Here is a 12,746-nt window from a genome sequence, read left to right as displayed (position 1 = left end):
GTGTGTGTGGATATAAACCGCAGTTAAACATTTGAATTCGCAATGACTAGATCCTTAGCATTATCGATAAATGGAAACACTTCCATTATAAACACAAACAATTTTCCCCCCATCGAATTGAATGAACAGTATGAGTGGGCATTGATTGACTTTCACATGTACGACTCAATCCCCAATGTTGATACAAACAACAATCTTTCCCACATTGGTAAACAAGTAATCACAATTCCAGTCGGTTCCTATGAACTCGACGACATTGTCGAGCTTATTTATTCGAAGCTAAAAGGTACTGACCTTGAGAATACACTTACAATTAAAGGAAATAATAATACACTTCATATATTCTTTTATGAAGATAGATCAATTGGACAATTATTTGGCTATAATCAAATTGTACTAAAGCCGCATGCAACTAAAACTTATCTTTCTGATCTACCTATCAATATTTTTAAAATTACTACGATTCGCTTAGAATGCAACATTGTTAGCGCTTCATATGTGGATGACGTTGCACATCATGCACTGCACGAGTTTGGTATCAATCAACCAGGCTATAAATTGAGTGTGACACCCCACAATCTCATTTATTTACCAGTCAGCTGTAGAGAAATAAGTACTCTAAGATTACGCATAACTGATCAGGATGGAGATTTGGCGAACTTACGTGATGAAACTGCAACAATTCACATCCATTTACAAAAGATAGAGTGATTATATACAATAAAAGGTCGGGTATACACCCACACTGAAAAAAAAGACCAAGTTCTAAAATCAAGAACATTCATCTTAAATATTTTGTTCTTAAAATAAGATTATTTTAAGACCAAATTACTAAAACTAAGATTATTAATCTAAAAAATCTTAAAATCTTAATATAAGAATAAAAATCTTAAATTGTTAGGAAAGTATAAATAGGTACTATTTCGTATCAAACAAATGATGGCACCGTGGCGCTCTGGTTAGAGAGGCCGCTTCAGTTGTGAAGCAGTAGGCGGCGGTTCGAATCCCCCTCGTAACAAATTAAAATAGCATTTATAAAATTACTAAAACAGAATAAAATATAAATAAATCAAAATTTAAAAATAAAAAAAATATAAATATAAAAAATAATTTTCATTTATTTTATTTATTTGATTTTAATTTTAAGAACATTTATTCTTAAAATAAGAACTTGGTCTTATTTAAAATGTTCTTAAAATCAAGATGTGCTCTCTTAATTCAAGAATTTCATGTTCTCGACGCATTTTTTAGACCAAAAATCTTAGTTCTGAGACCAAAATCTTGATTTTAGAACATTTTTTTTATCAGTGCACAACTTCGCACTACTAGCTGTAAAGCTAAAGGAAGAGGAACAAACTTGAAGAGGAGCACGCTCACTTTACAAAATAGATTGTTTTTAAAACCATTGGGATTCAAGCTTCGAGTAAAACAGGAACAAAAACAAAATCAATGAAATATTAAATGTGCGGGAAAAACCTTTCTCAGATGAAAGAAAGAAAGAAAGAATATCATACATACGCATCATATCAACAGACATTTAAACCAAATGATGAAATTCGAATTACAATTAAAAATCAAGACTTGTATGTGCTCCCCCATGAGAGCTATCTTAGTTTTCAAGGAGTTATTAAAAAATTTCTGGAAGATAAAACAACTACAACGGACGGTGTTGTTGCAGCATTTAAAAATAATTGTATGGCATACATTTTGGATGAAATAAAATATTGGTGGAAATAAATGTTGGTGATGTTGCAGTGATGTTGCAAAAATAAAAATGTATGGCACTATCAAAAGTGGTACTAATCTACCGCTTGCATTTCGTAGTTGGGATACATATGTAAACCCTAAGCTAATTCAAGGAACTCATCATGTTTGGAATGTTAAGTTAGCTGCTAATCGAGAACGTTCGGTTTGCAATAAAAGGTTTCATGCTAAAGGGTCAACTAATTACAAACTTTTATCAAACTTGAAAGTGTATTTGAATTCTGAAACCTATCCCTATGATGATAAGATTGTTGATTTAAGTAAGCATCGATATGCTCACCTGTATGAAATGCATTCGAGATTTCAAGTAACTACAACCGTGAATCACAGGCAGTATTAACTCCAAGGGATTCTAAAAATAAGGCGCCAATTGTTTTAAGAGGCTTATCATATCAAAATGAAATGGTACAATCTGGTCTTATTGATGTGAGAATTTCAACGGAACTAAAGGAAGCAAGCGATGCGGATACACAAATGTATTAACTACTTATACACGATCGTTTAGTCGAATACAACGCATTGAACGGTTTAGTTCAACGAGTCGTCTAACAAAATACATACAAAATGGTTGAAGACATTGTTGCGATCGATGTTCAAGGATTTTTTGATAATTATAATCAGTTTGTTTTAAAGGAAATTGGAATAGTATTTCACAAAGAACCCACACTTGATAATCATTTCATTATACGAGCTCCATATAACTTTACTCAACTAAATAAAAAGTCACGAAAAACTGCTACTTGGTTAACTAAAAATCATCACAAAATACACTGGATTGACGGAATAAACTATTTCACTCAAACACGAAACTTTCTAAGAAAATAACTGCAGGAAAAGAGATCTTATGTAAGGGTGTTGAAAAGAAAAAAATTTCTTGAAATACTTTTAAGAGAACCACATCTGGTTGATGTTGAGGAGCTTGGATGTCCACAACTAAAAACTTTAAAGGAAAACCGGTTCCCGTTTTGTACATTACATCGTCGTGAAGGAGTTTGTGCACTAAATAATGCATTCAACATTTTGAAATTTTATAATGATATAATGCATTAAGAAGTCATCACATGTGGCATTTGCATTTTGAGTTTCAAACTGAGAGCATCTACTTTGTTGGATAGCTAATATAAAATTAATAAAGACAACAACAGCAACAATAAAAATGGAGCAATGCTAGGAGATAATAGCAGGAACAGTCACACCTATGGATCAATTCTTAGCGAAATTAATACTTTTCTTAAACAATTTCGCAAGAAAATACTTGGAGAGCATTTACAATTTCTCCAGGAATCAAGAGACATGTTCATGAATAATGGAGGCCAGAAAGTGACCACAACAATAAATGGTCGACACCACAAATTTTGCTTATGGTCCAATGAGGTTTGTGTGGAGGGTCCAGACACGTGTTGCTGCTACTTCTACGACGCACAAATGGAAAAAATAAAAAATTAATATCATCATATGTTAACTTAAGTCAAAGATTGTAGTAATAGTCAAATAAATATCTCAAAAAACACCAACAACAAAAGCCAAATTCAACTTTCTTTTTATTGTTCTTGGGACAGGGCTTCTCTTACAGAATAACCACGAGCAATCAGAGGACCCAATAGTGCGGGAGGAGTCTATTATCTGTTACATTAAAATCAAAAGCAATGAGAACAGGTTTCATGACAAGGGTCATAGAAACAAAATATCAAGACCAAACCAATGAGAACAGGTTTCATGTCAAGGGTCGCAGAACCAAAACCAATGAGAACAACTTTTATATCAAAAGTCATAGAAACAAATTTTCAAGATCAATTCCAAAAAGAACAGGTTTCATGGGAACAGGTTTCATCCCAATGGTCACAGAATCAAGGTTCCCATTCAATTATCATTCTGTAACCTGTTCATACATAAACACCAATGGAAATGATTGACAGGCGATGTCCCGGCGCCGGCCCTGTGCCTGAACCTTGCCTAACACGTGCCCACCACTTGCACTTGCTTACCCATAGCAACGCATGCCACCAATGTAAACAAAAGACATAACAATGCATTACAATAGCATTTCCCTAATTTTGAGCATCAAGAGGTGACCGATCCATCAACTCACCTGTCACAAAATTTCAGACAAAAATCCAGCCGATCACTTGGTTTGAAAAATTTTTTGAGCATCAAGAAGTGACCAATCCATCACCTGTCACAAAATCCCCCTTTTTCCCACGCTTTTGACCAACGACCCCCCCCCTCTTTCCGACGCTTTTGATCGATCAATCAATCAAAATTATTTTAACTGTCAAAATTTTGACAGGCTTTTGACAGGTGATTGATTACCCCCCACCCCAATTTGTGCCAGAAGCCGCATTTATATACTACTGACCGATTTGCACCAATTTCGGTCAGGATGTATTAGTCCAATTTAAATGTTAATTCTATTAGTTTGGTTACGATATCTCATAAAACAAAAAAGGTTTTTTATACTAAAACTTGAGTTTCGCCTGATCGGTCCTATGGCAGCTATATGATTTAGTGGACCGATTTGAACCAACTTCTTAAATTTAAATGCATATTCAATCAGTTTCGTTAAGATACCTCAAAGAACAAAAAACATTTTCATACTATTTGATTTTGGACAGATCGGTCCTATGGGAGCTATATGGAATAATTGTCCGATCCAAAAACGAAAAAAACTTGATGTGCCTGCAACATAGAGGAACCTACATACCAGGTTTGGTGTCTCTAGCTTTCAAAGTGTTCCTACTGTTTAAATATGAAAATTTCTATGTCGATTTTTGGGCGGCTAAAGGAGTGTATCCGAATTCTCAAACAAACTTGATCTGCTTGCAATATAGAGAAGCCCACATACCAAGTTTGGTGTCTTTAGCTTTTCAATTGTTCTTATAATTTTAATATGAAATTTTCTATGTCGATTTTTGGACGGCAAAGGGGGCGTGGCCGAATTCTGAAACAAACTTGATCTGCTTGCAATATAGAGGAACCTACATACCAAGTTTGGTGTCTCTAGGTCTTATAGTCTCTAAGATCTAGGTGTTCATACAGACGTCAGGACAGACGGACATTTCTATATCGACTCGGCTATTGATGCTGATCAAGAATAAATATACTCTTCCATGCCTGCTTTTGCTTGTTACGCACATTTTTTTTAAAACAAACTTAATAGACCCCTGAACTTTTTTTTAAGTTCGAATTCTAAATATAAATTATAAATAAAAAAACAACACAAAAATTGGCGTTGTGCACTGTGCGCAAAAAGGGTGAACCGTTTTTTTTTTTTATTATATTTTATATTATTTTTCAATAATATTTTTATATTTTTATTTAATATTTTTATTTTAAACTGAATTTTGTTCGTCACAAAATTGGTTATCAGAAGTTTTGGGGCTAGAAATGGCTTTCGTCACTAGACTTTTACCTCGTGTAGAGGTTTTTTTTTTTTGGGTTATCAGAAATTTTTGCAGTTGCTTTTGCTTTTGACATTGTAACTTTATCATTAATGCAGGCAGATAGTAAAATATATAAATTTAGTTATTGAATTTCTTTCATATTTAAAATAATAAGTATAAGTCTAGCTTAAATGCATATTCTATTAGTTTGGTTACGATATCTCGTAAAATAAAAAAGTTTTTCATACTAATACTTAATATTGGACCGATGGGTCCTATGACTCCTATATGATATAGTTTTGCGATTAGAACCAACTTTGGTCAGGATATATAAAACCAAGTTAAATACATATTGTATTAGTTTGGTTAAAATTTCTTATAAAACAAAAAGGTTTTTCAAAGTAAAACTTGATGTTCACCCGATTGGTCCCATGACAGCTTTATGATATAGTAGTCCGATATGATCTAGCTTCGGTTAGGATGTATAAAAATAACTAAAATGAATATTCTATCAATTTGGTTAAAATATCTCACTAAACAAACAAGTTTTTCATATTAAAACCTAATTTTGACCCGATCGGTCCCATGTCAGCTATGTGATATAGTGGTCCGATTTGAACCAACTTTAGTCAGGATATATAAAACCAAGTTAAATGCATATTGTTTCAGTTAGTTTGAGATATCCCATAAAATCAAAAAGTTTTTCGTACTAAAACGTGACTTTCGACCGATAGAAAATGTGTATATTCTGCAAACAGGTAATATCTGGCAAACCCCACAGACAAAATTTATGTCGTTAGAGTCGTTTTGTCAGAAATCGCCAAAATGTAAGCTAAAAAACCTTATGGCTTGGAAACTGTTTGCGTTTCAATTTAAGCGGGATTTAGCGTATTCCCGCTAAACTTGTTTTTTTTTTTTAAAGTCGTAGAACAAACATTTGTAGATTTTCGAAAAGGAATAAATCCTTATCATTACATCTAAGCTTCTTTAGCGCTTTGATACAAACAGACAAACAAACAAACTGACTTTTCATCTCATTTTGAAATATCTACTAAAAATTTAATTATCTTTTGATCTAGTTGTCGGATTAAGGTGATCGAGATATCGATCGACGCTTATTCTTAGAATTTAAAAAAAAATATAAAATTTTACCAAAAGGCCACAACGGCCCCATTAGCTGCAATCATTATCATTTTTCCCCTCCCTCTTACACCCCCTTATCTCTTGACCCAGGTGCGTTAGAAAAATTTTTAGTATGCCATTTTGTAAGTTAGGACTAAACCTTTCGGTATATAACTTGATCTGATCGGACAAAAATTAGCTGTTTATATTGCTAGTAGCCTTTCGCACGCTTTGAGCTGCCTTCGTCACTAGCGCGAACTGCTGTCCCCAGGAATAATACAGTTTTATGGTAATCAACGTTATCTAGTAGTATATATTATCAAACAGAATCGCATCAAGATCGGACAAGTAGAACGGCAGCTAAGGCGATTTATTGTTTTCAAAGTAATACAAGTAATTTCTTTAAAGTACTTTTATATATATTGAAATAATTAACGGGTATCCTATGATCGGGATCTTAACTATAGCCTTTCCCACTTGTCTTAGTCTCATAACGAAAATACATTTTTTAAGCTTTTAATTATTTTATGGTCGCTTAATCGAACGGCTGCGAAAATGTGAGTAGCAAACATATAACTGTCCAGTGGGCTCGATTATAGCCCTGGAGGCTGAGCCACCTTTACCGTACTCAAAAAAAAGTGCAGGGGTCTATTGGGTTTATTTAACGAGTATGTGCATAACAGGCAAAAGGAGGCATCTCCGACCCTAAAGTATATATGTTCTGGATCAGCATCAATAGCCGAGTCGATACAGCAATGTCCGTCTGTCAGTCTGTCTTTATGAACAAATAGATCTCAGAGACTATAAGAGCTAGAGACACCAAACTTGGTATGTAGGTTCCTCTATGTTGCAAGCAGGTCAATTTTTTTTTTTTTCAAATTCGGCCACGACCCCTTTATCGCCCACAAATCGACAAAGAAAATAGCATATCCAAATTACAAGAACAATTTAAAAACTACAGACACCAAACTTGGTATGTACGTTCCTCTATACTACAGGCAGATCAAGTTTATTTCAGAGCTCGGCCACGCCCCCTTTACCTTTTTACAATGCAGGTAAGCCAGGTTTGTTTCACAATTCGGACACGCCATCTTTATCGCCCACAAATCGACAAGGAAAATTACATGTCAAAATTATAAGAACAATTTAAAAGCTAGATTCCTCTATATTGCAGGCAGGCCAAGTTTGTTTCTTTTCTTTGGATCGGTCCACTATATCATATAGTGCCCATGGGAACAATCGATCGAAAATCAAGTTTTAGTATGAAAAACTTTTTCGTTTTATCTCAATCAAACTTATACAGTATGCATTTAACTTGGTTCTATATATATTGTGACCAAAGTTAAGTCCAATTGGACCACTATATCATATAGCTCTCATAAGACCGATCAGGCGAAAATCAAGTTTTAGTTTGAAAAACTTTTTAGTTGTATGAGATATCTCAACCAAACTGATACAATATGCATTTAACTTGGTTTTATATATCCTGACCAAAGTTGGTTCAATTTGGACTACTATATCATATAGCTGTCATAGGACCGATCGGGTCAAAATTAGGTTTTAGTATGAAAAACTTTTTTGATTTATGAGATATTTTAACCAAACTAATAGAATATGCATTTAAATTAGACTTATATATTCTGACCAAAGTTAGATCATATCGGACCACTATATCATATAGCTGTCATAGCACCGATCGATCGAAATCCAAGTCTTAGTATGAAAAACTTTTTTTTTCATAGTAAGTACGGGGTCTACGACAGTAAAGTATGCTCGGCTGTAGCAACGCGAGCAAAGCGAGCAGGGGGCGAAGCTCCCCTAGTTTTTCTCTATAATTAAAGAAAAAAAATTTTTTTTAAATATGAAATTTGTTCAACAACTAAATTTATATATTTTACTATTTGCCTGCATTAATGATAAAGTTACAATGTCAAGAGCAAAAGCAATTGCAAAAATTTCTGATATCCCACAAAAAAAACCTCTACACTGATAAAAAAAATGTTCTAAAATCAAGATTTTGGTCTCAGAACTAAGATTTTTGGTCTAAAAAATGCGTCGAGAACATGAAATTCTTGAATTAAGAGAGCACATCTTGATTTTAAGAACATTTTAAATAAGACCAAGTTCTTATTTTAAGAATAAATGTTCTTAAAATTAAAATCAAATAAATAAAATAAATGAAAATTATTTTTTATATTTATATATTTTTTTATTTTTAAATTTTGATTTATTTATATTTAATTCTGTTTTAGTAATTTTATAAATGTTATTTTAATTTGTTACGAGGGGGATTCGAACCGCCGCCTACTGCTTCACAACTGAAGCGGCCTCTCTAACCAGAGTGCCACGGTGCCATCATTTGTTTGATACGAAATAGTACCTATTTATACTTTCTTAACAATTTAAGATTTTTATTCTTATATTAAGATTTTTAGATTTTTTAGATTAATAATCTTAGTTTTAGTAATTTGGTTTTAAAATAATCTTATTTTAAGAACAAAATATTTAAGATGAATGTTCTTGATTTTAGAACTTGGTCTTTTTTTTCAGTGTACACGAGGTAAAAGTCTAGTGACGAAAGCAATTTCATGTCCCAAAATTTCTGATATCCAACTTTGTGACGAACAAAATTCAATTTAACCTACAAATTTTAAATAAAAATAAAAATTAATAAAAAAAAGCGAAAATTGGCATTCGGCACTGTGCAAAAAGTAATTTTTATGTACAAAGAAGCTCCCCCTTTTTACTCACATTGCACAATGCCAATTTTCGCTTTTTTTTTATTAATTTATATTTTTATTTAAAATTTTTAGGTTAAACTGAATTTTGTTCGTCACAAAATTGGATATCAGAAAATTTGGGGCTTGTATTAAGAACTTGATTTTTTAGATTAATATTCTTAGTATAAGTAATAGGGTCTTAAAATGTTCTTATTTTAAGAACAAAATATTTTAGATGAATGTTCTTGATTTTAGATGTTGGTCTTTTTTTCAGTGTAGACTTTTACTTCGTAAAGATATTTTCTTCAGGTATCACACAATCTGTACGACACATTTTTTGTGAGACCGATACAAAAATGTATCATTTTTGATTGTAGACAATCTCCTGCTTAATGTGAAAAGTTCTAACAGGTATCATAATTCGTGTTACCTGCCAAATATCCCCAATTATGGAAATATTACATATATCTGAAATTTCAAGGCATGGAAGTGCTTTCGTCACTAGACTTTTACTTCGTAAAGAAGTTTTCTTCAGGTATCACACTATTTGTACGATATATTTTTTGTGAGACCGATACAAAAATTGAACATTTTTTATTGTAAATAATCTCCTGCTTAATGTGAAAAGTTCTAATCGGTATCATGATTTCGGATCAAAGTTACTTGCTCAATATACCAAATTTTAAGCTACTGTCTTGAGATTAATGTAAGAACAATTTAAATGATACGACGATTTTCTATATTTTTTTCAGACTTTTATGTTTATGCCATCAATACTATTACAACAAAGCTCTTTTGTTTAATTGATTGTTTACATTCTCCTTCTCTCTGACCTTACAGATACAGATATTCGGTTATAATTCACAATTGTATACCAATTTTACCGATGCGTTGAATCGTGCACAAGGTATTGTTGGTATCTCAATTTTGCTACAGGTATGCTTTCACCTGTTCAAATAGGTGCAAAGGACTAATTTAAATTTCTTCTAGTTGGGTGATCTATCTAATCCAGAGCTTCGGATGCTCACCGACCAGTTGGATCGTATACGTTATGGTGGTGACGAGGCTTTTGTAAAAAGACTTTCAATACGAGGACTTCTTCCGGATACAGATCACTACATGACGTACGATGGGTCGACAACGGCCCCTGCCTGCCACGAAACTGTTACTTGGATGGTTCTCAATAAACCGATTTACATAACAAAGCAACAGGTAAGTCGCATCAATTAAGAAGGATAAGTACAGTAGCCAACATTCAATTTGTATAAGAAAACCTATCTTCCTTATTTAAATATTGTTCATTTTTTCAAGATCGATTAATAGACAAAGTAGATATTTGAAAGGATATGATGTTTATCGTATTAACACCTGGTTTTCAGAGACTATAGGTTAGAGTTAGAGATACCAAATTTGGTGACAATACTTCTATGTTGGGCACACGGATCAAGTATGATTTAACATTTTTTTTTCGTCACTCGACTTTTACCGCAAAGAGGCTTTCTAGACCCCATACTTAAAAAAAAAACAGGGGTCAATTGATTTTTTTTTAAGATATCAGAAATTTTTTAAATTTTATATGCTTCTGACATTGTTACTTTGATATAAGGCTATTAAAAAAAAACCTCTATACGAGTTAAAAGTCAAGTGACAAACGCAATTTCTAGCCCCAAAATTTCTGATATCCAATTTTATGACGAACAAAATTTAGTTTACTATAAAAAATTTTAAATAAAAATATAAGTTAACAAAAAAAAAACACGAAAATTGGCATTGTGCACAGTGCTCAAAAAGGGCGGGCTTCTTTGTACATAAATATATATAATGCCAATCTTCGGTTTTTTTTTGTTAATTTATATTTTTACTTAAAATTTTTATATTAAACTAAATTTTGTTCGGCACAAAATTGGATATCAGAAATTTTAGGGCTAGAAACTGCTTTCGTAACTAGACTTTACCTCGTGTAGGGGTTTTTTTTTGTGGGATATCAGAAATTTGTACAATTGCTTTTGCTTCTGACATTGCAACTTTATCAGTAATGCAGGCAGATAGTAAAATAAATAAATTTAACTGTTGAATTTCTTTCATATTAAATTTTTTTTTTTTATAATAAAGAAAACTAGGGGGCTCCGCCCCCTGTTCTTTTCGCTCGCGTTGCTACAGTCAAAAATACTTATAATAGTTTTTCATACTAAAACCTAATTTTGACCCGATCGGTCCTATGACAGCCATATGATATAGTGGTCCGATTTGAACCAACTTTTCCAGGATATATAAAACCAAGTTATTTGCTTGTTGTATCAGATTGGTTGAGATATCTCATAAAACTAAAAAGTTTTTCGTGCTAAAACGTGATTTTCGACCGATAGAAAAATGTATATATTCAGTTAACAGGTAATATCTTCCAAACCCCTCAGCCGAAATTTATGTTTCATATACCAAGCCGAAAAACCTTATTTCAAACAAACAAACATATTGACTTTTCATGCTTTTTTGGGAAGTCCACTAAAAGTTTCAAATTAAATTATCTTTTGAACTAGTTGTCGGCTTTGGCTGATCGACGTGTATTTTTGATTAGAATTTTTAAAAAATTAAAAATTTTACCAAAAGGCCACAACGGGCCCATTAGCTGCTATCGTTTAAATATTGATCCTCCCACTTACACCCCCGTATCTCATGAACCAGGTGAGTTAGAAGAAGTTTTAGTATGCCATTTTGTAAGTTAGGAAACCTTTAGAATATGCATTTAAGTTAGTCTAATACATCCTTACCAAAGTTGGATAAAATCGGTTCACTATATCATCTAGCTGTCATAGGACCGATCGGGCAAAAATCAAGTTTTAGTGTGAAAAACTTTTTGGTTTTATGAGATATCTCATCCAAACTAATACAGTACATTTTACTTGGTCTTATATATCCGACCGAAGTTGGTTCATATCAGAGCGGTCATAGGACTGATCTAGCGAAAATCATAACCAAATGTCACTCATGTCATCAATTCTTGAGAATGCTAAGACCGATATTCGAAAGAATTACTTTTCCTCAAATCTAATGAATATATCTTTGCGGACGGCAGGTCGAAAGCATCAGAACAGATAGAGTTATATACCGATCGAAAGGTTTAGTCCTAACTTACAAAATGTAAGTAGTATATCCTGACCAAAATTGGTTCAAATCGAGCCACTATGTCATATAGCTGTCATAGGACCGATCGGGCGAAAATCAAGTCTTAGTATGAAACAATTTTTTGTCTTATAAGATATTATAACCAAACTGATAGAATATGCATTTTAGTTAGTCTTATACATCCTGGCCAAAGTTGTTTTAAATCCGTCTACTATTTCATATAGCTGACATAGGACCAATCGGGCGAAAATCAAGTTTTACTGTGAAAAACTTTTTTGTCTTATGAGAAATCTCATTTAACTTGGTTTTATATATCCTGACCACAGTTGGTTTAAGTCGCATAGGACCGATCGGGTCAAAATTAGGTTTAAGTAAGAAAAACTTCTTTGTTTTATGAGATAATTTAACCAAATTGATAGAATATGCATTTAAGCTAGTTTTATACATCCCGACCGAAGTTAGTTCAAATCCGACTACTATATCACATAGCTGTCATAGGACCAATATTGAGTCTTAGTATGAAAAACTTTTTTGTTTTACGAGATATCGTAACCAACCTAATAGAATATGCATTTAAGTTAGACTTATAGATCCTGACCAAAATTGGTTCTAATCGAAGCACTATGTCATATAGCTG

General features: G+C 32.8%; 1 protein-coding gene across 1 annotated transcript in view; it reads left to right on the top strand.

Annotated features, from left to right (window-relative positions):
• The window catches only part of LOC117794010 (carbonic anhydrase-related protein 10), a 132,787-nt gene that overhangs the window by 94,047 nt on the left and 25,994 nt on the right, over window positions 1-12,746 (top strand). The window contains exons 4-5 of the mRNA XM_034634473.1: window positions 9,827-9,922; window positions 9,977-10,198. Of these exons, the coding sequence (XP_034490364.1) occupies window positions 9,827-9,922; window positions 9,977-10,198 (318 nt within the window). The remainder of the gene's footprint in view (window positions 1-9,826; window positions 9,923-9,976; window positions 10,199-12,746) is intronic.

The sequence above is a fragment of the Drosophila innubila genome, chromosome X (genome assembly GCF_004354385.1).
Source record: "Drosophila innubila isolate TH190305 chromosome X, UK_Dinn_1.0, whole genome shotgun sequence".
In the NCBI taxonomy this organism is placed as follows: Eukaryota; Metazoa; Arthropoda; class Insecta; order Diptera; family Drosophilidae; genus Drosophila; species Drosophila innubila.
Note: the sequence above shows the minus strand (reverse complement) of the source record. Positions and strands in the feature narration are given on the sequence as shown.